Source organism: Alexandromys fortis, unplaced genomic scaffold (assembly GCF_014885135.2).
Source record: "Alexandromys fortis isolate MF-2015 unplaced genomic scaffold, M_Fortis_MF-2015_v1.1 scaffold_37, whole genome shotgun sequence".
Taxonomy (NCBI): domain Eukaryota; kingdom Metazoa; phylum Chordata; class Mammalia; order Rodentia; family Cricetidae; genus Alexandromys; species Alexandromys fortis.
Genome location: NW_026067914.1, coordinates 3783878 through 3811858, shown reverse-complemented (window position 1 = coordinate 3811858; position 27981 = coordinate 3783878). Strand labels below are relative to the sequence as shown.

Sequence of the window (27981 nt, the reverse complement as noted above, 5' to 3'; positions counted from 1 at the left end):
ATTCCCCTCCCCCTCCCCCAATCAAGTCCCCCTCCCTCGTTAGCCCAAAGAGCAATCAAGTTTCCCTGCCCCGTGGGAAGTCCAAGGACCACCCACCTCCATCCAGGTCTAATAAGGTGAGCATTCAAACTGCCTAGATGAGTTTTTGATGGCTAGAGCTGAAAAGGAAAGTGCCAGAGCACAAGCCGTTATAAACTGTAATACCAACTGCGAATCCATTACCTTCTCACTTTCTGTCTGCATCTTACCTGTAGTACTCACTGCCCTGGAACGTTAAAAAGCTCCCGCCTCATCCACCTTTTTAATTTGATGTTCACCTCTTTGAACCCTGGTGGTTGGCTTTCTATTATTTTGCAGTGATGGAGATTGAACTCAGAGCTTCTGTGTGAACATGACCGCTCCATGGTATGGATAAGGGGAAGGTTTGTATTGTAGATGTGGTGGAGAGGACAAGCCAGAGGCGTCTGGAGGGCAGCATGAGCTTTGATATACTGATAGGCAGCACAGGGAGCCACAAGTCCTCTGTCAGAAGTAAGGGAAAGGACTGTTAATCTATTGTGTCTGTAGTTCAGGTTGAGCCTGTGTCTGGGGTTTTGGAATGTCGCTAGGAGATTGGTAGCTGGAGTTTCCTTTGGACCTGACAGCTTTATTGGACATGTTGAGCAAGCGCTCTCCCACTGAGGACATCTCCAGCCCTTTTAATATACACATTTTACTTTAGTAATTAGCTGGCGTTTGTGTTTAGTGTTCCTCTTTAAGCTAATCGATTTTAATAAGGAACTTGCTTTTTTACTAATTTTTCATTCAGTTTTACTTACTGGAAGGTAGTAAATTTGTTCATTAAAGTAGAATTTGAGGATTTATTTTTATTTTTATTGGAACTGAGTAAACAGCAGTTTAGATGGGAAATGTTAAAGAGTTGAAAAACCGTTTTTTTTTTTTTAAATTCCTGTTTGGACATAATTCTGTTTTTTATAAGGTGAAAGTTATCACGAGCAATTAAATGGCGACTTTGGAATGATTGAGGTTTTTTATTGTCCTATTTTCTTTGCTATCCTGTTTCACATTACTACAGAAAACTGCAAGTTGGAATTTTATGACTGTAACTAAAGGCTAAATGTAACAGTGATGGTTTAGCTGTGAACACCTGTTTTCCATGAACTTTGTCTGACTCCCTGGCTGGCACGTTCTGTGCTAGAGTCCAAGTTTGGGCCACCGTGTTTCTCTGTCTTCTGGTCTGCAGTCTTTCATTGCCTTGGCCTTGGTCCTTGCCAGCCACCTGTATCAGTCAGTCTCCTTCCTTCATGCACAGGGAAAGGGCGGAGAATGAAAGTGGGGAGCCTTCTCGCTGGGTTTCGATGGGGTGAGCAGAGGAACAGTGTAGGGGTCACCGTGTGTAATATAAAAGTGCTGACCTTTGGCACTGCTGTCCCCTTTAAAACAAAGAGAGTTTTATTTACTTGTGTGCGTGTGTGCATGCAAATGTGTGTGGAAGTCAGAGGACAGCGTTCCAGAGTCAGTTCTCACGTCCTACCATGTGGGACTGAGTTCAGGTCCTGGGGCTTGGTGGCAGATGTCTTTACCTCCTGATCCGTCTTGCCAGTCCTGTTTCCATTGTCTATATTTGATCAATTTAATTTGAAGCTGAGTTTGAAGAGCTGTTTTATTTTTAAAACAACTTGAGGAGGCGTAATGACTTTTAACTCAAAAGGGAATTAATATTAAAACAAACTTAGACCTGCAGAGTTCTGTCAGCAGAGGATGCTAGAAGCTTTCTTCCTGAGTCCTCAGCTCTCCACTGTGCTCGCATGAGAAGGCCGCAGTCTCTGAAACGGGCACTAGGAGGAGCTAGAGACATTTTGGCAAGAATCCATTTCCATTTCCAACTGTCGCCTGTTTATGGTGGAAGGGGAAAGGATTTTTTCTTTTTAAAGCCAGATCTGGCTGTGAAAGGTTTGGTCTTGAACTTGTGAGTCTCCTGCCTCTGCCTCCCAAGTGGGCAGGTAGGATGACAGGTATCCCGAGATCTGTGCTAAGTAACACTGCCTACAAATTGGCACAAGTGAGTCGTAGATTGAGATAAATGCTGGAACAATTACTTTTAATTAAAACACATAGTTTTAAATTTCATCTTTAACCTTTTTAGTTAACAGATTCCTATAAAGGATAAGGATTGCTAGCAGGAATTCTACATGTAGGTACTTTATAACTTATGATTTTATTTGTAGAGTCAAATAATGCTTATTCCTCTGATCCAATCTTGCTACGAGCCTACTCTAAATACTCTAGTTCATTCCTATCATTTGATAGTAATCCAGGTTCCTTGAGGTCTTCCGTGACTTGATTTTCACAGAGATTTAACATGTTACCCCCTTGACTTCCTGTCTTGTTCGTGTATCTAGCTGCGCTCTCCTCTCTGCCCTTGCTTCTATCCGTCCTGCACGTGGCCTGCTGCCCAAAGCCTTTGCTGCCCCTTTGTCTTACTTGGATCTTTGTTTATATTATAGTCTCTTGCTACTTTCTATCAAAGTAGCTCCTCCAGCCCAGTTGCTCTTCTCACTACTTTATGTCTACTTTACAGTACCGCTGTTATCTGACATCCTTGACTGTTGATTTCTTGTCTCTCTCCTACCCAGAATGAACATTCTGTGAGGGCATTCACATTGTCTCTGTACTGCTGTATCTCCCTTGGCTATAAAGGTACCTGGCATCAAGTAGTCCCACCTTGCAACCTGCTATGTGAACGGACAATGATAGTGGGGACAGTTTCTTTCCTTTCTCTTTCCCTCTCCCTCTTCCTTCTGTTTTAAATGCTTGTGTGTGTGTGTGGTATCAGGTATATGCCCTGTGTGTATCCACAGGCCGGAGGAGGAGATCGTGTGCCTTCCACCTTATTCCCTTGAGACTGTTTCTCATGGAGTCTGGGGCTCGGCTGACAGGCAGCTGCCCCCAGCAGTCCTCTTGTCGCTGCCTCTCATAGTGCCGGCTCCCTCTCCTACAGCAGGAAGAGCTGCCGTGAGCATCTTGTCTGCCTTACCAGTTCTTCCACTGTGCGCTTCATCTTCTGTACTCAGAAAACTTCCTCATCTCCCCTTCCTGCAGCGTGCCTAATACTTTCTCTGGACCTTTCCCCACCACCACCATCTTCTGTAAAGTCATGTTTTATTCTTGTTTTCTCCTCTTCTAGCTCTTCTCTCTTACCACATATACTTCGTCTCTTGGGGGTCTTACATCTGTTTCATTTTACCTTAAAACTTTCTTTTGCATTATGGGGGGTCAGGGTCTCAGAATGTAGCTACAGTTGGCATTAAATTTGTGTTCCTCCTGCCTTAGCCTCCCAAATGTTGGTATTGCATCATGTTATGCTACCATTTCCAGTGAAGGTGGTGGTGGCAGCAGCAGCTCCTTCCCTTTCTTCTTTTAGGACTGAATTTAGTTCCACGAAGCTGTCCCTGTTTCTCAGTCTCAGCTGTTTTAGTTGTGATTTGAATTGATCTTTTCAACTAGTGACTGTTCTTACACAACTAGAAGCACGTGATGATCTCCTCCACTTCTGACTTTGAAGAAGACGGCCATAGAACCTGGCACATCACCTTGATCTTTTGCCCCAAAGTCTCTGTGTGTAATTAGAAGACTTGCGTGGATTCGGCTACACCGGGCAGCTGGGAGGCCCCTGGAGTCTCCTATCTCCATCTCCCCAGTGTTGGAATTATAGGCACACAACACTTTGCCCGGATTTTTGTTTACTCAGAATTTGGGTGCTGGGAACTTGAACTCATATCCTCATGCTTGTGTGGCTGTCACTTGACTGCCTAAGCCATCTTCCCAGTTCTGAATTGACAGATTAACACACGTGTATAAAGGCTGTCCCAGTAGAACTCTCCAGACCGTGATCCTTGTTCACTCCATTTGCTGCTAGGAGTGCAGCTAATTTAGATAATTTGACACAAGGCAAGAACAAGACCCACAGCACGACTCCTGCAGCCTCCAGGCAGCTGTTAAGGTGATTTTGCTGCAGCTCACAACGTGTGGCAACTGTAGACTAGAATAATTTTTTTCTCATCAGATGAAGAACTTAGTAGCACAGTCTTGATTTGCACTGTCATGAAAGGCGATGCTTCAAGAAGTAAAAGAAGTAAGCCGTTCACAATGTAGATTAGGCCGACCTCCAGCTCACAGAGACCTGCCTGCTTCTGACTCCTGACAGCATCCTCACCATTGTTGTCCGCTATGGAGATAAAGTCTTAGGCCAGCCTGAGATTTTCTGTGTAGCTGAAAATTACCTTGCAGTCTTTACTTATTTCTTACACTTAATTTATTTAAATATTTTATGTGTATGTGTGTAGGCATGCATATGCCATGGTGCACGTGTGGATGTCAGAGGACCACTTGCCAGGAAGTCAGTTCTCTCCTTTGAGCATGTGGGTCCCAGGGAGCAGACTCAGGTTGTCACGCTGCTGACAGAAGCCTTGACCTGCTAAGCCATCTTGCTCGCTCCCTGTCCTGCAGTCATTTCTACTGCTTCTGCCCTCCAAGTACTGGGATAATAGGCATGAGCCACCATGTCCAGCTTCCTTTTTGTACCATATGTCATCCAGAAATAAACTTATGTACAAGTCTAAGACGCCTATGGGACCCACAGCGGAGCTCACTCGCGCACCACTCACCCAGCCTTTCCACAGTACCTGTGGCGTCCTTCCGGCCGATGAAGACGGTACTCAGAGCATTATGTAGCTTTCCATGGACACCTTGTACTTAAAAGGTGTGTCAGGCTTCAAATTTAGGGAGTGTGCCCACATTCATGTGCTTAATTAATCACTGTGTCCTTCCTCACTGCTTGTCCCCTTTCAGCCTCTGGGGGTTACTCATCACCCCCTCTTCCCCTTACCTCAGGCCATACAAGCTGGGAACAGACTTTGACTGTGACTTTTCCAAAAAGCTTTTCCTTGTGCTTGGATCTTGGCCAACGCTTAACACAGTGCCGTTGCTGTGGCCGCGTATGTGAGCAGTGACCCTTGAGGAACATTGTGGCAAACCTATCTCTTTCATCAAGAAAGACTTCATTTTTTTACAATCTAGGTTTTCCCTCCTTCCTATGGAAGGAGAACATTTTTTTCCTGCAAAACTTTCCTGCTTCTCAGAAGCAGAGTGGAATGACTCCTCCCTTGTGCTGCAGCTGTGTTTGCTGTTTTCCTCCCTTATATTTTAATAGTGGGGTTGTTGAAATCTAGTTCATATATCCTAAAATTTGCTATTTTCAAGTATATTTATCTGGCAGTATTTTTTTTTTTTTTTAAAAGAAAGACTTTCTGTGTTTATCTCTGACTGTCCTGGAACAGTTTGTAGATCAGACTGGCCTTGAAATCACAGAGATCTGCCTGCCAACCCCTCCCTGAGTGTTGGGATTAAAGGAGAGCACCACCACCACCACTGCCTGGCCCTGGAAGTATTTAGTATATTCAGTGGATTGTATAATTTTCACATCTGTTAATTTCTTCTTTAAATTGTTTTCGTTAAAAACAATTATTTTTTTAAAATATGCATATATGTGCGATCTGGGCGTGGCTGCAGGGGTGTCAGATCTCCTGAAGCTGGAGTTACAGGCATTTGTGAGGAACTGAACTCTGGTCCTCTGGAGAGCAGCATGTGCTCTTAGATACTGAGCCATCTCTCCAGCCCTGCATTGTCTGGTTCTAAAGCATTTCATCCCTCAAAGGTAGCTCTGTGAACTTTAACTTTTATTCCTTATCCTCCCCCGACCCTGCCCTTAGTTTCTAGGTGCCTTTGATCTGCTTTCAGTCTCCACAGATTTATTTCCCTGACATTTTCTGTCAGCAGTCATGCAGTATGTGCTCTTGTTTGGTTTCTTTTGCTTTGCAGGGTTTCCATGTTCATCTGTGTTGTAGGAAGAGCCAGTGCTTCATTAGTTTTTAATTCTCACATCACATTCCATTACCTAATAAACCCCATTTCCCCCTTGGTCATTTGTTTAAGTTTTTCTTTGGCTATTTTGAATAATGCTCTTCCTAGCATTTTATTCACAAGTTTTTGTAAATTTTTTGAGAGAGGTGTGTCTAGAAGTGAAATTTCATGGTCAAATGGTAATTATGTTTACAAGCCTTTGAGGAACTGTAAATTTCTTTTCCAAAGTGGCCTAGTCATGTACTCTTTACCAGTGGTAAACAGAGGTTCAGCTGATCCCCATTCTTGCCAATGCTTCTTAGTCTTTCTTACTGTAGTCATTCCAGTACATGCAAAGTAGTGTTCTGTTTTGGTTTTGATTTTAATTTTTCTAGTGAAACATGATGTTGAACATCTTTTCATACTGATCATAGCTTTATCTTTTTTTTTTTTTTAGAGAAATGTGGTATTCAGATATTTTTTCCCATTCTTTAGTTAGTAATCTTTTTGTTGCTGAATTATAAAGGTTCTTTACTTATGTGGGTACAAATCTCATATCCAATATATGATTTGTAAATGTTTTCTTTTTTACATTCTTATTTATTTATACATGTGCACACATGTACACCATGGCAGAGGACAACTTGTAGAGTTTATTCTCTTCTTCCACAAATTGGTCCTGTGTTCCGGGGTCTGTGGGGTCTCTGTTTCCCCATTTTCCTTTCTTTTGTTGATGGTGGTGAGGAGCAAATAGGAGTTCTGTGTGGCTCAGGCAGGAGGTCTTGAACTTGAGGTCCTGCAGCTTCACCTTCTCGAGCGCTGGGATTATAGGTATGTTCTATGCATAGTTTGGATGTGATTGACTCATTCATTCCAGTCGTCTGGCTCTTGTCACTTTCTTGACGTGCTTTAACTGCAAAAGTTTTAAATGTTCGTGAAGTACTTCGTCTGGACTAGAAAGCCTGGGGTAAGATGGTAGGACATGGTGTCTCAGCAAAAGCATCTGTGGCAGCAGTAGAAGCAGAATATGGAAGTCCATGGTACACATATGAAATATTTGTTACATTTGAGAAGTTATGGAATAAATTTCAGTGTGGCTGAGTGTAGTAAGAGGCGGAGCGGGCTGCGGGCCACATCCCACCACCCGGCTAGTTTAACCCCTGAAATAACCACACAAAAACTGTATTCATTCAAATACTGCCTGGCCCATTTTCTCTAGCCCCTTATTGGCTAACTCTCACATATAAGTTTAACCCATCTCCTTTAATGTGTATCGCCACTTGACTGTGGCTTACCGGCATGAGTCTAACCAGCGTCCGTCTTGGGCAGGAGAACCATGGCGTCTTCCACTCTGCTCTTCTTCCCAGCACTCAGTTCTGTCTACTCCGCCTACCTAAGTGCTGCCCTATCAAAAGGCCAAGACAGTTTCTTTATTCAACCAATGAAAGCAACATAAATATAGAAGGACCTCCTACACCGGCTGAGAAATACATAGTCTGAGGAGTCTTCTCTAAACTGTTTGAGGTGGTATTGCCATGACCTGCACTGCTTTGAATCTGACGTGTGGCAGGGACTGAAGAAGTGACAGGCACAGGTAAAGCTGGGATAGGTAGGCTGTATAGAAATGTACCTGCAGCCCGGAAACTCAGATGATAGGGTACATCCTCGTAGGAAGTCTCCATAGGAACACAGCCTCAGCCTGCAGTCATCTGGAATGAGGAAGCTGCAGTTACTATATACTAGTTTTAGCTGAAATTCAACCATTCTCAGCTCAGGGGAACTCTTTGCCGTTCCCATGGGTTTGAGGCACTGGCATCCTAGACATGGATTTTTATGTCAGCAATACACATTCACTTAGGACTTCATTTGCTCCCCACATTTGTATTTTGATATGTATTTTTTAAAATTTTATTTGTGGGGCTAGAGAGATGGGTCATCATTTAAGAGTGGGTAATGTTCTTCTAGAGGACCTAACTTCAATTCCCCAAAATCACATTAGGTAGCTCACAACTTCCTGTAACTCGGGCTCCATCCAGGGGATCTCTGATTTCTAGGGTACCTACATTTGTGTGCACATACCCTCCCACACATAGGGGTGTGTGTGTGTTGGGGAGGATGACGTATGTACTGCAGTATGCTTTCTTAACTCCTGACTTTTCACCTGAAAGACTCTGGTCTGTGGAATCTTTTGAAAGTACTGTAAGGTCTTCCTCATAGAATTGTCCAGGTTAGCCCAGATGTGCTTAGTGCTGTTATTTGAGACAGACCACAGAGCCTCAGAAATATCCTTCAGCTGGCATTTAAAGCCTATCTAAGACAAGAAAGACTGTCTTCTTTTTTCCACTAACATTGTAGCTTTTGTTAAGAGTTCTTATTATAAATTACTTTGCTACAGTAATTTAGTCTATGATGTTCCTTGGCAGCAAAATCTTGAAAATATTTTATTGTAATTGTGAATTTCACACTAAACCATATTTCAAAGTCATTAGCAAAAAGTTCTGGAAAAAGTACAGTCACTAAGTGATATGCTCCAAAAAGATGGATTGCTACTATTTTAGATGATGAAGTTATGCCATTTATATGGGTTTTTTATAAGTTATGCCCTCCATGATTTCCAGTAAAACTTTGGTTTTAAATGTAAACAACACTTTTAATTCACTCCTAATGTAAATATGAAGTTCTGTGGTCTGCATTTTTGCTGAAGTGTTAGAAATTGTCTATATATAGGCACATTCTGCATTGAATTAAACGAAATAATTCTCATACCAGCCCCCCTTTTTTTTTCAGTGGTGTTTCTGCTTACTGAATGATTAAAAAGTAATTAGTATGAAATGAAAGGCAGACTGTAATAGTTCCTTCTCTTAAGTAATTAGTTATAAAGTGAGATGTAGGTTTCCTCTCTAACCAAAACGTTTCAAATGCTGTCGCTTGAAAACAGTCACAAGCGGCAATGTCCTCTGTAATTCAGTGGAGGGAGAGCCCGGAATCCGTCTATTGAACCTCTTTATTGTTTTTGAATTTGCGTCAGAATATTTTCTTCTCTGAAATAGGTTATGTGTAATACTTCTCAGACAATATTAAACCTTAAAGTAGTATTGTTGCTTTGAAATAAACTGAAAATTCCCCAGCTGTTTATTTGCTTGGGTTCAGCTCCCTCTGGCTCCTCACTGCCTCCAGTGGTCCATTGCAGCAGTAGGCTCTAGCAGCATTTCTGATGCAAACAGCCCAGAACAAAACTAACTTCGCCTTCACTTCTCTGCTGTCGTGGTGCTCATCGTGAATTTAGTTGTGGAGCAATCATTTTCTTACAAGGTTTTGACTTTGAGGGAACTGTTGTCTACTGCATCTCATTGAACTGATCTGACAGGATAGTGCCTGCTTCTGTTTATGATCATAACCACTAAGCCCAAAGTTTTACTTAAATGAAAAACTACGGTCTAACCTGATCAAGACAGACAGTGGGTATTTATTCATTCCCCAGACTTTTCTGTGTTCTGTGTGTTAGGTGTTTTGTGGTATGAGGATCCAGAAATGAGTGATATGTACTCTTTAAGAAAGACTAGCAGTTTGCAGTTTGGCTAGAGAGCGATTAGGAGAGGCGAGGTAGCATTTCGGTATCCCATGGCATTAGTGCCTGAGGTAAGAACAGTTGACATGGGATGGCATGGAAATGCTATTTAACCCAGAATGTGAAGTGTTGTGAAATCCTTCCAGGAGCCAGTGATATCTGAGTTGGGTCTCTAGGAATCAACGAGCCAACCAGGAAGCTAAGCCTAGAAAAGAGGGAGCTGTGATAACCAGAGAGTTAGAACCTTGGAGTGGATAGTGGCCATTCCGATTGAGCTCTGTCATGGGTTACATTCTGCAGGAAGGACTTCGTGCCACACCTTCATAGCAAGCTACAGTTATCCAGACTTTCCAGTGAGGAGACTAAGAGTTATCACTTAATGACGTGATTGACAAGGGGCAGGACCACACCTACACTCTAGCTTTCTTGGCCTTTTTATCCCAACTGTTTTCGCTCAGGAAGGGCAGTTTCAGAATGGAGGGATGGGTAGTCATCATGCTGTTGGAAAGCCAGGAGAGCAGGCGAAGTCTGGGGCATTTACAGTGACATGCTTATTCATTCAAGAAATACTTACTCGGTGCTTCCTGTGTGCCCAGATCTGTGCTAGGCTCCAGGAATAAAACGGCAGCTGCCAAGTGGTAAAGTGGGCATATGGAAGGAGGAAAGAGAGACCAGGTGAAACCCATACTTTGGAAAAACCTTAATTGTAGAGGAGAAGGTAAACATTAGGCAGTAAATATACAATAAATTGATAGAGTTTTTGTTTTGTTGTGTTTGTCTTCAACTGCATGCTCTGTCCATTTACAGTACACAGGTACAAGACCTGGCCTGAGGCGTACTCTCTCTTTCGTGCTGCTAGGAAGCCTAGTGTATGAAAGTACTTATCTGTTTACATGCTAAGGAAAAGAGCCATAGCAGGAGAGTGAAGGTAGAAAAAAAAAAGACATATCCTACATGTTTAGCTAAATAGATAACAAAATAACCCATAAATTTTTGTTGTTTTTGAGATAGAAGAATCTTGCTATATACTCCAGACCATTGTTTTTTTTTAAAAAGTATTTATTGTTTGTGTATATGTGTATGTGCCTCAGTGTATATTTATATGTAACTTGCATATATAAGCCAACAAAGGTCAAAAATGGTATTAGATCCCCTGCAACTAGAGTTATAGAAGGCTGTGAGCTAACATGTGGGTGCTGGGAGTGGAGCGTGGGTTCTCTACAAGAGCAGAAAGCCGTTTTAACCACTGCATACTCTTTCCAGCCCTGCAGGTTGTCTTTTAACCCACTAGGTAGCTTAGGCTAGCCTTGAACTCAAGATTTACCCAAGTATCTCAATTGCTAAAATCATAGGCATAACCAACGTGTCTGATTTGTAATGGACATAGGATGTTAGTATAATCACCCTGCTCTTAGATAATGAAGATTTTATTAAATAATAAAGACATAATCACATGTTTATTGTGAGCTCTTATATCTTATTTATGTATCTTTTCCTACTATTTCTCACTTAATCTCACCACACTTCTATCATTTGTTATATTAAATTATAATCATAGCCAGATGGTGGTAGCACATGCCTTTAATCCCAGCACTCAGAAAGCAGAGGCAGGCAAATTTCTTTGAGTTTCAGGCCAGGTTATTCTGGCCTGAACAAAGTGAGTTCCTGGACAGCCAGAACTGTTAGACAGAGAAACCCTATCTCAAAAAAAAAAAAAAAAAAAAAAAAAGATAGTCATTCTATCTCCTTCTTGGTTCATGAACTTCTTGAGAGGGGAGGTTGGTAGATACCTGATGTCCACTTCCTGAGTATTATGATCTCACTTGAATAAATGATTATTAAATAGGGAGCGACTTATCATTCTGCTTAGAGTTGTCTATAGAGAGCAGAAAGAAATGATCATGTTTTACTAAGATAACAACCAGATTTTGATATTTACTATTTATCTGAAAGCAGTGTTTTACAGAACAAATTTGTTTTAAATTGGTCAGCAAACATGATTGGTAGTGTAGTTTTTTTTTTTTTGGTAGTGTAGTTTTAATTACCAGCTAGAATCAATAATGCTAATCTACTCTGTTGTTTCTTCAATGCCTGTTAGGTTCCCTTTTTTTTTTTTTTTTTTTTTTTTTTTTTTACAGGGTTTCTCTGTGTAACAGTTCTAGCTGTCCTGGAACTAGCTCTTGTAGACCAGACTGGCTTTGAACTCACAGAGATCTGCCTACCTCTGCCTCCCAAGTGTTGGGATTAAAGACATATGCTACCACCGCCTGGCTCCTTTGAGTTTTATAATAGAGAATTTTGAAAATTGTTTAGGTGTTTTTCCTTTTATATCAAAGTACTGTACTTACGAAGATGTAAAGGTTTTGTTTTAAATTTGTTCTTCGTGTATCAGTGTTTGGCCTACATATATGTTAGCGTACCAGATGGAAGCCTGCTGCCTATAGAAGCCAGAAGCATTAGATCTTCTAGGGCTGGATTTACAGATGGTTGTGAGCCACCATGTGGCTGGGAATCGAACCTGGTTCCTCTGAAAGGGCAGTATCTTTTGTTACATACTCTTAACGTTACATACTCTTAACGGCTGATCTGTCTCTCCAGTCCCAATTTGGAGATATTTTTCAACTTTAATCAAGATGTTTTTAAACTGTAAACTTTATTAAAAGTTTCTTTTTACATTTGGTCCTCCATCCCCTAGTCTCTCTCTGTGTGTATACACATGCTATAGTGTGCTTAGGGATGTTGAATGACAACATTTGAAAATCTGTTCTCTCCTTCCTTTATGTGTGGTCCTGAGATTCATCTCAGGTCACCCAGCTTGATAGCAGGTGCCTTTATCCACCGAGCCATCTCACTAGCCTTTCTTGTTGGTTTTTTTTTATATACATTTTATTTATTAGTGTTGGGGGCATGCTTTTGCCATGTTACATGTGTAGAGGGCAGGGTGTAGCTTGTGGGAGTCGGCTCTCTGTGGTCCCAGGGATAATGCTCAGGTGCTCAGGCTTGGTCTTAAGTATTTAACTACTGAACCATCACATTGGCCCTGACAGAAGCTTTTAATCTTTCTTGAGTTCTGTAATTTGTGACTTCAAGGAAAAACAAATCCTTAATATCTCAAATATTATCAGTATCTACTGATTTGTTTTTTAATGCTTGATTTACAGTAACAAGAGATAATTTTATTCAACCTTCTTAGAGCCAGGCAGTGGTAGCTCATGCTTTTAATCCCAGCACTCAGTAGAAAGAAACAGACGGACCTCTGAGTAAGTTCCAGGACAGCGAGGCCTATGCAGAGAGCCCTGTCTTGAATTTTCCCCTTCTCCCCTCAAAAGATTTCTCTGTTTAAAGTCAAGTTGTAGGTCAAGATATCTGAGGAGCCTGAGGCAGGAGCCTAGGCATTGTCTAGGCATTCTAGAGTAATTTAAGTAATCTGCCGAGAACTTCCACTTTAAAAACAAACGAACAACAACAACAATAAAAAAAATCCAAATCAAAACAGATAAAACAACAAAAAGAATGCTTGGGCTGGGCGGTGGTGGCCTTTAATGCCAGCATTTGAGAGACAGAAGTAGGCAGCTCTCTGTGAGTTTGAAGCCAGCTTGGTCTACAGCCAAAGCTACATAGAGAAACCCTGTCTTGAAAACAAACAAACAAACAAACAAAAATAATGCCCAAATCACTTATAAACAGAAATAGATGAATTGTAGTATATCTAGATATCCAGAAGAAAGACAATTTTTTTTTTTTTGAGACAGTTTCTCTGTATAGCTCTGTCTGTACTGGAACTTGCTCTGTAGACCAGGCTGGCCTCAGACTCACTGAGATTCTCTTGTCTCTGCCTCTCTGAGTGCTGGAACTAAAGGCGTTCTGCCCCGTCCTGCCCCGCTTCATTTATTTTTCTTTAAAAGAATTACTTATTACTTTTATGTGTATGTGTGTGCCCCATGTGTATGTAGGAGCCCATGGATTCCAGAAGAGCGTGTTGGATCACCTGGAACTGGAGTTACAAAAGGCTGTGAACTGCCAGTTGTCCCCCCCCCCCCCCACTTTTAAGGCTTCGTGATAAACAAATTAAACATAATGATTCTGTTTTGATCTCACTGTGGACAGAGGCTCCTGTTTGTAATCCCCATCACTCCTGAGGGAGACAGAAGGTTTGCAAGCTCAGAGCCTTGGGCTACACAGCAAGTTCAAGGCTAGTCTGAGTACCTTAGAAAAATCCTGCTGAAAATCTTCCAAAAGTTTCAGAAAGGGGTTAGTAAGATGATGCAGTAGGTAAAGAGACTTGCTGCCAAGCACAATGACCTGAGTTCCAACCCCTGTGACCGCGTGGTAGAAGGAGGGAATGGGGGACAAGTTGTATATTGTATATGTGTATTTCCGTGGAATACGTATGTGTATGCACATACACACACATGCACGCTAAACAATTAGTAAAAGTTTTTTCAAACTTTCAAAGAGGAGAAAATAAAGGCTTGGGACAGTAGCTCTGCTCTGCTAGAGTGCTTGTCTCGCGTAGTCTGTGGGCACACACAGAAGTGTACCCCTGTTCATGTGCTGTGTAGATCCACATGGACATTATTTTACTCACTGATGTTATGGAACCTTTCTGTTTCAGAACCCTGTCCAGAGGATTCCTGATTCGCACGAGATAACACTGAAGCACGGCACGAAAACGGTAAGTTTAACATGTTTTTCCTGTTTTTGAGTAACAGCTTTCCTGGAAAAGTCAGCGGATAAGGTGTATTAACAAGCCCAGGACCATTCTAAGGCCAGCTGATGTCATGAAAAGTGCAGACATCATGGAAGTAGAAAGATGACTTTCACGTTCAGTCAGAGTAGCTGCGAATTTCACTTTCGTGGGGACCAATTATTGTCAGTGTTGTTGTTGGCTTTAAGAACCTCTTTTCCTGGGATCTGGATACATTATAAAGTGACGCTCAAATAATAGTCTTGTTTCTAATGGCTTGGGAAAATTTCCCATTGTCCTCAGCTTTATTCCATATCAGTGAAAGGCATAAATTTATTCACTTTGCTGATAAATGTTGAGATAAGAAATACACGTTAAATGGTTCTGTGTTGCTCCAAGATTACATTAGTTATATTGTATTTTCATATTGTTTACCTACTTATGTTACTTAAAGCCTAATAGTAGAAATACTTGCTATGTAAGGTGAAATCATTGTGTGTTATTGCAAAATTATTAAAAATGATGGTTGAGTGAGCAAAGTGCATATGCAATGGCAGCGTTACAGACGCCGAACTGTAAAATCATACCTTCTCATCTCACTGAGACTGCCGTTTATTTTTAGATGTGTGTCACATAAGAAGGAAGCATATTCTATACTGAGAAAGAAAACATTCAACAGAGGTCGATCCAGAAACGTGAAAATTATAGATAGGAATCTTAAAATAGTGTCTGTCATTCATGCCACAGAAGCTTTTCATTTGTAAAGATGTTTTCATACATGTATTTGTTAAGTATAATCAGTTTAATGTTATTTTAAATGAAATGAAATAGCCTCATTTCTGGTGGTTAATGTCAGTACACATAAATGTTATATTAAAAAATACTTGTGGTCTTCAGTAGATTCTGAATCTAAATGGTTTTGACAGATTTTTGGGAGTGGGAAGTTTCTCCCAAATATTTGAGAATTGCTGCCTTTATTTTCTTCTTATTAACATATGCTGTAAAAAAATATGGGACAGGAGAGATGCCTCAGCAGACCTGGGTTCAATTCCCGTACCCACAGGCAGCTCACAGCCTTCTGCCACTCCAGTTCTAGCGTGTTCAGCACCCTTTCTGGTCCTCCTTGAGCGCCAGGTATGCATGTGGGTCCTTTGAAGTGCAGCCAGTGCTTTGAACTGCTGACCCGTCTCTCCAGTCCCTCTTTCAGTCCCAACATTAGTAATTCTTTCTTTTTTGATTACCTACTCTAATAAAGGTTTCTCGTTTTCATTGAAAAATTTACTGGAACAACTATTCTAGTTCTGTGAATTTTTCTGTGTTTGCAAAGTTCTGTTTCACTTTCCACTCCTGTGGTGGTTCGGAAGAAAATGGCCCCCAAAGGGAGTGGCACTATTAGAAGGTGTGGCATTGTTGGAGGAAGTATGTCACTGTGGGTTGGCCTTGAGGTCTCTCTTGCTCAAACTTCTCAGTGTGACTGTTAGTCAACTTCCAGTTGCTTGCAAGATGTAAGTCTCAGCACCAATGCCACATCTGCCTGCTTGCATCTTAGTCCCTGTCATGATGATAATGAACTGAACCTCTGAAACTGTAGTTAAATGTTTTCTTTATAAGAGTTGCTCTGGTCATGGTGTCTCTTCACAGCAATAGGAAGCCCTAACTAAGGCAACTTCGAATTTTCTAATTCTTCCTTTTTGCTTCCATTCGATTGACTTGCTTTTCTTTTGATAGTTTCTAAGAGTGGAAGGTTAGGCTGTTGCTTTTAGATTTTCTTCTTTTCCAGTGTATATAGGTATATCATGTTATATGTTTCTCTGTGAGCATATCTATCTTGCATATTGCGTTAATAAACTGCTGATGGTGATAGTAAAAGTGGATGTTTTTTGTCATCTCACAAAAAGACTGAAAGATTTAAAAGTGGGAGTTTTGTAGGGGTTTCTTTTAAAATTTGAAATAAAAATATATAACCAATGGTTTATATTGAGCTGAAAAATTCTTTATTAAATGTTCCTTGGGCATGATTTTGTAAACAATTTAAATTAAAATGATATTTTAAATATTTTTCTATAATCATAAAAAAACTGTCAAATATTCAAACATTTATACAGTTAGTATTCTGCCAGGTCAAATAAATCACCTAATTCTGGATTCACATCTGAAGCTTAGGACTGAGAAAGTGGCAAGCACTCTAAGTGTGAGGGAGAGAGCTGAGGATGAAATGCTAGAGTCCGTTCTCAGGCTGAAGTAAAAGACGTGTGGATATACATAGACATGTATGCATGCAGTAGCAGTTAGGGAAGAGAGGGGCTGTAGATCTGAAGGAGATGTGTGGATATACGTAGACATGTATGCATGCAATGGCAGTTAGGGAAGAAAGGCTGTGTGTGAATCTGAAGGAGACTAGGGAGGGAGTTAGGGGAGATTTTGGAGGGAGGGAAGGGAAGGGAGAAATGTTAGAATTATATTGTAATCTCAAGAAAATAAATAAAAGATGGCCTGGGGTAGGCATAGGACATTATCTGTTATTTTATGTCAATTAAGATAATTATTTCTTTAATAATACGTTTAGAATAAGCATCTGTTGGATTATACTGACACTTTGGTGAGTTTCTGTTTTCTTTCATTGTGATTAAAACACACTGGAGAATTAGTTAAACTTTCTGTGTTCTTCAACTCTTGAGAACATAGGGATTGGGGGTTAGTTTAGCTTGTGGAAGGACACATTCCCTAACTCGGAAAATTATTTTGTCCCCACTGAGACCTGCTTTACAGATTTCATATCCTTTGGTTTATATGAAATAATTCTTATAGTGTTGACAGCGATCCTGCTACGTCTGAATGCTAGCTCTGACAGAATCACTGTGAATCCTGGCATGGGAGTGCATGCTTGCAATCCTGGCATGCTGGAGGCAGGGACAAGAGGAACATGTCAGTTTGAGTTCCAGTTAGGTCTTCCTATTGAAACTTTGTCTTAAAACAAAACAAAAAAAGCCAAGTACCTCCTAAACCAATCCCCAACCCCGAAAACAAGAAAACAGCTCCTCTAGAACAAAACACCATAGCCATCTTGAAAAAGAAAATCTCAATAATAAACCTTCACCATCATGTCATTTTGCCCTGTCCCTAGAATTTGTCATCCTTGTGTCTTGGCTTTTTGAAACAGGGGTTTTCTGTAGCTTTGGAGCCTGTTCTGGAACTAGCTCTTGTAGACCAGGCTGGCCTTAAACTCACAGAAATCCGCCTGACCTCTGTGCCTCTGCCTCCTGAGTGCTGGGATTAAAGGCGTGCACCACCTGCCACCACCACCTGGCTCTTTCTGTCTTTAGTAGCGCATTTAACTCAGAGATTTATTCTGTTCTTTCTTGTTAGAGGCAGATTTATCTCATATTTCCTTCCTTCCTTCTTACCTACTTTCCTTCCCTCCTTTCTTTTCTTTTTCTTTTTTTGTTGTTGTTTGAGACAGGTGATAGGTAATAGGATCTCATTATATAGCTCTGGCTGTCCAGGAACTCACAGAGATCCACCTGCTTCTGCCTCCTGAGAGCTGGAATTAAAGGTGTGTGCCACCAAGCCCAGCTGAATTATTTAAGCCGGGGGAGGGCTATGAATATGTTCTGGTTCACATGGCCTGTGCATGTACAGATATGCGTGCGTGTGCATGTAGAAGCTAGGGACTGACATCAGCAACTTCCTTAGTTGTTATTTATCTTCTCTTACTAAACCTGGAACCCACTGATTTGGCAAGGATGGCTGGCCAGTAATCTCCAGCAATCTGCCTGTTTCCCACACACATGCCAGCACACATCACAAACACCACCATACACACATAAATACCAGTATTTTTCTTTATTTTAAGATAAGCAATGCTTACAACAAAGTCAAATAACATGGAGGATGCTATCCACCGGTGCTTTCCCGGAACAGTAATAGCTGGCGGTGCACGTTTGCAGTGCTGATAGGGGTGGTGCTGGGGACCAGACTGGGGACTGGAAGAGTAACTTGCTCTCTTCCACTCATTTGTTCTCTTGTTTTGAACAGGTGTCTGCTTTGGGTTTGGACCCCTCAGGTGCCCGTTTGGTCACTGGAGGATATGACTACGATGTTAAATTTTGGGATTTTGCTGGAATGGATGCTTCTTTCAAGGCATTTCGATCCCTTCAGCCTTGTGAGTGGTATGTATCTATTTAATATCTCTATATTTGGCTTGTTATTATTTTCATATTTAGAGGTAATGCTGTCCATTTAAACTCAATCTATAATAAGTGATATTTAACTTATATAACTTATATCATTATTAAATGAAAATAAAACTGTACATTTCTTTTCCTTAGCTTCCTTTATATATACACACACACACACTTCCTTATGTATGTGTGTAGGTGCATGTGTCATGGCACACGTGTGAAGATCAGGGACAAATTTTAGGGGTGGGTTCTCCTTTCATTGTGTGGGTCCTGGGGATCTAGTACAGACCTTCAGGCTTGGCAACAGGCACCTTGGCACCTTTACCCATGAGCCATCTTCCAGACCTTGGTTTCTGTTTTAAAGGCATTTTCCATCATTTTTTAAAAAAACATGTCTTGAAAATGTTCCAGTCAATAATGCTGTATAGTGTGTTGGTCTTTTGATTTTTAGAGATAGGGTTTTTCCATACATTCCTGGCTGTCTTGGAACTCATTGACCAACCTGACCTTGAACCCACAGAAATTTCTCTGCCTTTGCTTCCTAGGTGCTGAGATTAAAGGCATGTGCCACCATACCTGGCTTATGATGTTTTTTTTTTTTGTTTATAGTATACATTAAACCAGTATTCAGGTAGTGGTCCATGCTGCTTTGTTTGTCAGTTAGCATTGTGCCAAAGGATTAAGATATACTCTGTCCACTGTTCCTGATGCTATGCATTTGCTCCACCTTCATGGACTCTAACCCTCTGAAACCATTAGTCCAATCGAATATTTTTCTTTTACAACCTGCCTTGGTCATAGTGCTTTGTCATAGTTGTAGGAAAGTAACTATAGCATTGATACAACTGTTTTTTCCTTTTCTTTGATTTCTATACTTCTAGTACTTCTTTTAACCATTTTCATGGGTTTCAATTAGTTGCAGCCTTTTTTTTTTTTTTTTTTTTTTTGGTCTTTAAATTATCCAGTTTTGTCCACTGGGAGCCCTCACTGATTATAATTTGACATGAATTTATATGTCTTTAAAAGCTGATTTAGTTCCTGAGACAACACAATATAGACTTCCTGATATATTTCTTTCCAAGTCTTGGAATTAGTGCTTCTCCAACAAGCATTGCAACAATGGTATTTAGAGACCAAATATGAATGCTGGAATGTTCATTGACACTGAAGCAAGTTTTTCTTTACCTTTTGAATGAAAAGGTGTAGATTGTGCTTACATGACAAGGTCTTAATGATTCTTAAAAAATTTTTAATAAACACAATTTCAGAAATTTCGTTTATGGGAAAGTGACAAAGATTAAAGTTTCTGAAATAGGGCTGGAGAGATGGCTTAGTAGTCAAGCACACTGGCTGTTCTTCCAGAGGTCCTAAGCAACCACATGGTGGCTCGCAGCCATTTATAGTATGATCGGATAAAGTGGCATGAATTCGATAGAGCACTTAAATACATAAAATAAATAAATCTTTAAAAATTTTTCTGAAATTAAGCTTATTAATTGAGGATAATACTATCAAATAAGATAGAGTTTCTCAATGTTTGTTGTCCTGGGGTATCGTTGGCCTTAGGCAGACTAAGCTAGAAGTTACATGTTTATATACTAATCTATGTATGTCATATATCGGTAACTTTTGTATCTGTCTGAATCTGAACGAAGCTAACATGAGTCGTAGAGTGCCTCCCATTCTATCCAGTATCACTTGGGTTCACTCTGTCTTTACCCTTGTCTTGCATCCCCTCTTTTGAGCACACCCACAGGTAAGTAATCTAATGATCTGTTCTTGATATCTAGTTAGCCAGCACACAGTAGACTCTCTTGTACTATGGAAAGTTCCCTACCCAGTGTGATCACACTGCACATAACCAGTGAATACTGGAAATGTAGGCACCAGGTTATGCTTGTGTGAGTGTAGGGGAGCCCATGGAGCTCAGAAGCGGGTGTCAGAGGTACCCTGGAGCTGCAGCTACAGGCAGCTGTGCACTGCTGACATGGATGCTGGCAATCCGTGGTCTTAACTGCTGAGCATCTCTTCAGCACCTAAGCCTTTCTAGAAAGTGAAGTATGGCGGGAGCAGGTGTTTCGTTCAATTTTATTGTCTTGATTTTGTTGAATCATTATTCTAGCTTCTGATTCTATCTTTTAACATATTAATGATTTGTCCTTTTTGCCAATTAGCTATTTGATGAAGATGCATTAATAGCTCATTTAGTTATTAACAGTTGAATATGGTGGTTAGACTTTGGCATCCATTAAAGCAGCTGAGGCTGTAATCTGGCTTAGTGTTTTCTGACGCTGTTCTATAGACACCTGCTGCTTACCACACACTCCGACTTTCTCGGCCTGTTTCCAGCACTAGACAGTACATGTGGACTACATAGGCTCTTGAAGTCTGCAGGTTCCATAGCCACAGGTTCAGTCAACTGCAGATACAAAACAGTACTTAAAAAACATGCTTGTGAGGGACATGAGCATCTGTAGTGGTTACTGCAGTGTCCCTTGAATCAGTCCTTCCAGGGAATTGAGGGATGGTTACACTGTAACAGTACAGTCTTATTCTTTGGAAATTAAGAAGTGATATCGGTAACTACTTGTTTCAAGGTCTTGGCTAGGTTCCTTTATGTGCATTGTCATTATTTAATTTTGACTAAATGTTATTTTATGTATATAGGTGGTTGCTCACATGTATGTATATGAAGCAAGTTTGGGTTTGGTGCCTATAGAGGTCAGAGAGGGTGTCAGATCACCTGGAATTGGAGTTACAGGTGGTTGTGAGTTGCCTGTTTGGGTGTTGGAAACCAAGTCCAAGTCTTATTCAAGAACAGCCAGTGCTCTGAATCTTTGAGTCATTTTTCTATCTCTAGTTTATATATTTATTATATTTATGCCTTTATCTCAATCATATAAGTTAAGAATTATTCTTTCAATATTTGAAAATTAAAAAAAAATAGTATATTTGGGTGTTTTGCCTGCTTGTGCACCACATGAGTGCAGTGCCTGCAGAGGCCAGAAGAGGGCATCAGATCCCCCTGGAACTGGCATTACAGATAGTTGTAAGGAGCCATGTAGATGCTGGGAATTGAACCCATGTTTTCTGGAAGAGCTGAGAGTGCTTACCCACCTGGCCATCTCTCCAGCATGAATGAGTATGTGATATTGTTTTTAAAACCCTCTCCAGTCCTGTAAGTTAGGTGTCATTCAGTAGAAGAAACCAGGACCCAGAATTACCCGGGAAGCATATGAGTGGTGTGGCTCAGGAAGAGCTTCGTCTAGTCCTGCCATCTGTTCCTATCTGGATTTTATATAAAATAAGATTCTGGGAAGCACACGGGCTTGCTCATCATCATACAGCTAGTTAGCAGAGCAAGGGATTTGGATCTCTAGATTTCTGACTCACATTCCGGTGCACTTTTCACTACAGCCGGACACCTTGGCTCATGAGCCCCAAGTGACAGCCCCAAACAGCTGTGTTTATCTGTCTTGCATGTCCCAGCTTGTTCTGCTAGCCAAGCAAAAAGTACTTAAAAGGCTCCTCAGTCTTCACCTTCGCACTCCCCTCACTTACACTCATGTACTCCCACTTTGCCCCATGAATACTTCACAGAAAGAGTTGTGCAATGCTACTAAGCCATCCGCTGGTGTCAGAGTTACTCCTGAGAGAACATCCACTTCCTCATGACTCCGGTTTGCTGTCAGATTGGCTTTCTCGCTGTTCTCTTTGATCGGAATCTTAGTTGTATAGGCAGGAATTTGAGGAGCAGATGTTCCACCCCTTGAACAAGCCCTTTAATTCTTCTTAGTACTATGTCTAATCACTCCTGATCCCGTCCTTTTAACTCAGTGGCTAGCAGAACTACAAGCAAAGTGGGGCAGGAATGATGAAGCCCGTTCTGAACATTTTCATTTTAGCATGGGCAAGGAGGACTACAGAGAGCACAGGACAGAATGTTAGCCCTTCCCTTTCTAGCTGAAAAGCAGAATGATCCTGACGTGGGACCGCCGAAAATTTAGGTCTCCCTCTGGATGTAAACAGAGCTTTTTGGTAGAGTAGTTTGCCAGAGAGATGGGGTCATTGCCTGTTTCACCCCTTAAATTTTGCTATTTTTAGGATTTTAACTTACTTTTGAAAACAAAAATTAATCACCAGAAAACAGTGATAACGCATAGGGCTGGCTCTCTTAGGCTTGGGGGAAGAAAGCCAGCACTTCCCAGTGGGAATAACAGAGGTTTGTCCATGCCCTAGCAAGTTTCCCAGTCTTAATTTAAAGACCTTTGTTGAGCAGTCTCAAATGCCAATTATCAAAGATCTGATATGTTTTGTTTATATATAAAAAACCCAGTTGGTCTAAGTAGACTATAATTTTCTCAGTTCCTGATTGATTGCCTAAAATTTGATCTGTCAGAGTCTTATTAGGATATAGAAATCTGATGTAATTTGACCAGAAACACTTTAATAAAAATTGCTGATTATAATCAGAGTTTGGGAAAAATGGAAGACTGATTGGTAAAAAGAGAAGCATGAAGACTGCACAGCAATACAAGAAATACCCCTGTCTTTGGGGCTGACATAGCCGGGGTGAGGTCCAGAGCTTTTCTGAAAGGGCATGGCTGTGGGTCACCGAGGAAGAGAAGTGGCGATGTTTTTATGATGGCAGAACTTTCTAGAAATAGGTCTTAAAGTCGCTCTGTCCTAAGACTGAGGGAACTGCTGTTGACAAATATGCACTCGAGGAACCTGATGTGGAGAAATTTCACGTTTCTAGAGCCGGACACTGGAAAAGCCATGAGCATACAGAAGTCCTTCAAGAGGACCACACTACACCCTCCCTCCAATGTCTTTCTAATATCCTTCTGATAAAACTTAACAGTCCTGTATAACAAATGCCAGCTGGCAAAGGAAAAGTATTTCCAGGGTTCATTTTCATTTTTATAGAGCAAACATTGAAGGGTGGATTTGGAGCTAAGAGAAGATTAATGAACAATTCATACATAGAATCAAGCAAGTAATTTTACATTTTATGGACAGACTTAAATGTAAATCCAGAAGGCACCTTCTAAGGAAGCACATTAAAAATTTGCAGTCCAGGACAGAACCTACTTAAGGATCTCATTCCCAGTCTACAAAGGATGCCTTGAGTCCAGAGGTCCTTTCTTCCTTAGGTCGGCCCCTGCTGTTCTAGACCTGTCTCCCACACCACTTCTCTGTGTACTCTGACATGTTGGTGATGAACTTCCAGGTGAAATATATCCTCTCGTCACACATTATTTTTTACGTGTGTGGTATATGTGAACGTGTATGTAACAGTGTGACCATGCAGAGGCAGAGGAGGAGGTCAAGTGTCTTGTTCTTCTTCTTACTCATTACAGAAAAAAAGTTTCAAGCAGGTACATGACTTAGTTACCAGCAAGAGTAATAATTCTTTTGAGTTGTGGACAGATAGACATGAATTTTATTTTTTTTCTTCTGTAAATTCTGTTTTTAGAAGATAAAATCACTGCAAGTTAATAGTTGCTTTATCATATGCATTCTAAGCTTTGGAGTTAAAAACTTAGTAAATAGAACCAAACAGGCTAGAATTTTGTTAAAATGATATTTATTTTATTTTGAATATGTCTATTAATATAAAATAAGATATCTAATGATTTTATAACAAGATTTACATTCATAAAAGAAACTATTACAAGAAGCTTATAAAAATTATTATTTTTTTGAGACTAAGTCTCTCGGTAGCTCTGGCTGGCCTGCAACTTACTGCATAGACTAGTCTGGTCTTGAACTCACAGAGATCTGCCTGCCTCTGCCTCCTAAGTGCTGTGATTAAAGGCATCTGCCACCATGCCTTCTCTCTCTCTCTCTCTCTCTCTCTCTCTCTCTCTCTCTCTCTCTNCTCTCTCTCTCTCTCTCTCTCTCTCTCTCTCTCTCTCTCTCTCTCTCTCTCTCTCTCTCTCTCCCTGCTCTAAAATGGCCCTGAGGGTATTTGATATCGATGCTATGTGGTCATGGGCATGGTCATGGGCAGTTTACCAGTAACCACATCCACAATGAGAGTGAACCTTTCTGTCTCTCAGCTGACAGGAATTTGTCCATTAGTGGTAGGGCTTCAGGGGTCCCTCTGCCATCCATGCTGGATTTGACTGCCTTTATCTTGTGCAGGCTACACAGGTAACCACACTGCTGTCATAAACTGAAGTGTGCAAAGCTATGTCATGTCCTGAAGTCATTACAGCTCTTTTCTCCATTTGCTGACTTAAGCTTGTTTCTGCTCCCTCTGTGATGTTTCCTAAGCTGTGGGCAGGGGGAGGCTGGTCCACATGATCAGTGTATAGCTGAGCATTCAGAGTTGTTCACATTCATCACTTTGGCCAGTTATGAGTCTCTGTAGTAACACATCCGTGTTTAGGCTGTGAGGGCTGTGGACTTGTCCTGAGGACTCCATCACTCACCAGGCTTATCTTTTCCCTCTGCCCTCTGTGGCATGTCCCCTGTGTTGTTCTCCCTTCTGCTCTGCTGAAGCTTGGGAGCAGATCCTGTCACCAGCTGTGGCCACACAGTTGTACACATGGAACAAACGAAATTTTAGAATTGGGTCCCACTGGTGATATATCTCAATGTGCTTATGCAAATAATTTTCAAAACATAAAAATCGGGAATGTCAGTTTTGTTTCTTATAGGTAGTTTCTGGTCTCTGTCTCTTTTTCTACGTGTTCTCTGTACATTACAGATGTTTTGACCTGTTTTGCTCTCTTTAGAATAGAATATTTTTTCTTATTCTGACACTGTCCTTCACTACCTCCTAGGACTGCAGCATCTGCCCCACCATCTTACCTGGAGATACACTCTGCTCATCTAGTTTAATTTTTTTGGTGTGGGGACTGAGTGCAGGGTCTTGAACATGCCCAGATGTCCTCACATTTTCTAATCTTATCTAGAGAAATTTATTCTAGTAAGCAAAAGCTCTCCATATTTATATCTAATTGTTTGCTAACAGCCTGTCTCCTAATTGTGTCACATAAATTTGGAGAGGGAGACACGTGGTTTATAAAAAATGGTGACAGACTGAACATTTTAGAATTTTCATATGATAGTTTTCTTTATCTCTAAAGTTAGATTTTTAAAATAGCATTTTAGAACCCTGATATTTCAGATTCTAAGAAATTTTATAATTCATTATTTCTTATTAAAATCTTGAATAGTTTAAGTTGAATGGGGGTTGGAGAGATGGTTGAGCAGTTAGGAGCACTTACTGTTCTCCCAGAAAATTCACAGTTGCCAGTGACTCTAGTTCCAAGGGACTCAACCACTGTTTTCTGGCCTCTGTCTCATACAGGAGTGCACATGGATACATACGGACACACATATATACCATACATTCACATAAACATATGCTTACGTGTAAAAAAATGAAACTTTAAATTGGAAGTGATGGAACACACCTATAATCTCAGCACTGGGGGAGCTGAAGGGTCAGGCTCTCAAATTTGGGGTACAGTATCAAGACAAGGAGGAAACAACAAATCACGTATAATTAAAGTAGCTGTAAAATCCACACACATACCTCCCATTACCCATATTCCTCCAACGTGCAGGTGACAATAGGTTGGCTATGAATTACCTGAAAAACCTGTGGGAAAACTTTTGAGAATCCTGATTTTTCTGACTTTAGAATATTTGCATATATACATCTATTCTAGATAGGAAATTTCACGTATACCTTATGGCCGTTGTTGAGGTGATGATGGGCTTCATCCCCAAGCATTCTGTGGGCAAGATTGCAGAGCCTCTCATAACTGGCTTCAACAAAATGCTTAAAATCCGTTTTCTTTCCAATGAAGTAGAGGACTTGTGCATCTAGTTATGGAGAGAAGATATCCTCATTTACTTTTTCTTCTTATTTTTAAAGTTTTGTGGTAAAAAAATAAAATAAAACTGGGGTACAGCTTTAAAAAATTCTGTAGATAAGGTTATTGGAAAAGAGCCAGAAGACTCAAGAGTTGACTGAACTGAAGGTGTAAATTTAGGAGGTTTTAGCAAATGCTGTGGATGTTGTAAAAAGCATGGGAGGATGATTGTGTGCTTTTTGGAATTGCTAATGTTGTAATTGTATACATTTCTTTTCTTGACCATGCTAAATAAAGCAAAAGTTTAAAAAAAAGCTTCATGTTTCACTAGACTATTTTCTTTTTCCTTTTGCATAGCCATCAGATCAAGTCATTACAATACAGTAACACAGGAGACATGATTCTTGTTGTATCTGGAAGCTCACAGGCCAAGGTGATTGACAGGGATGGTTTTGAAGTAATGGAATGTATAAAAGGAGACCAGTATATTGTCGACATGGCCAACACCAAGGTAAGCATTCAGCTGTATTTTAACTCAGATTCTTTCTTTCCTTCACTCCTACTTCCTCCTTTCATGCCTCTTCCCTTCTTATTCCTTTTTCTCCTTCATTATTCCTTCCTCCTTTTCTCTGTCCCTCATCCACTTTCCTCCTCCCCTTCTTCCCTCCCCACTCTTCCTTCTACACTTCTTCCTCTCTCCATCTTGCTTCAGCTTCCTTCTCTCCCTCTCTTCCTCCTCTTCCTCCTTCATGCTTGGCCTGGCTCAGCTTTCTGAGTGTGGGGTTACAGTACCCTATCTTGTCTGGTCAGCATATTCATTAGCAAGTAGTTTCATTTGTCATCTAATAATTCATCCTAAAAGTCATTAACTTAGACAGTAATGCCTTGCTGTTTCTCAAAAATTGTGTAGACTGCTTGGGAAGTGCTTCTGCTTAATATATAATTCATATCATAATTGTGGGTTCTGTGTTTGTGAACTTACCTATTTGCTTGAACTTTTTTGTAATCTTCAAATCAATACTCATTGCACTTTCATGGTTATATGTAAATGTGTGGTTACACAGAATGGTCAAAAAATTGATATTAAATAAGACAGCACTGTCCTTTTTCCTGTTTCAAGACTTAGGTTGTAATTAGGGTTTTAAATATTCTCCCCCCATCATGCTCTTCTCTTCCTTTTAGTTGATGATTTTGCTGTTTTAACATAATGTTGAAAGGACTATGGTACTGTCCAGTGTTCCTCAGCACAATCTATGGTAGATTTTTTAAAGACAATGTATGTGTTAGTCAAGTTACATTTAGGTACAGGCTAAATTGCCATTTTCTGTGAATTTAATGTTCATGTTAATATAAATTAAACAAACTGTTCTTAAACACAGACACATATCAAATGATTGATTGAAAGTATGATCAAAGACTTTCAGGAGCCCATTTATATGCTAATTAAGCATATTAGATCATAAAACACGAATGAGGAAAATTGCTTATAATATACTTAATTGCTTTAGGTGAATTATTAGATTCAATTGACATTTTTCAAATTACCCCATGTTGAACCTGGAGAAATGCCTTTTTATTGTGCAGAGTTTCAGTCTTTTGTTTATTAAAGGATTGTTATTGAATCCTGAGTGTGTAGTAGGTGATCCAAACATCCAAACATTTTAATAAAATTTAAAAATAATTTTATACTTATATTGCAGTAACTTGAGCATTCTTTTTAAAAATGGATTTATCTAGTGTTTCTTACTTTCCCATCTAAAATCATTACCCTGCAAAGAGATGGCTCAACAGTTGTCGTAGTCACTGAAG

General features: G+C 40.4%; 1 protein-coding gene across 2 annotated transcripts in view; it reads left to right on the top strand.

The window, feature by feature from the left end:
- The window catches only part of Wdr70 (WD repeat domain 70), a 199385-nt gene that overhangs the window by 25949 nt on the left and 145455 nt on the right, over positions 1-27981 (top strand). For both annotated transcript variants that reach the window (XM_050139058.1, XM_050139059.1), the window contains 3 exons: positions 14085-14144; positions 18192-18325; positions 26530-26683. In XM_050139058.1, the coding sequence (XP_049995015.1) occupies positions 14085-14144; positions 18192-18325; positions 26530-26683 (348 nt within the window). The remainder of the gene's footprint in view (positions 1-14084; positions 14145-18191; positions 18326-26529; positions 26684-27981) is intronic.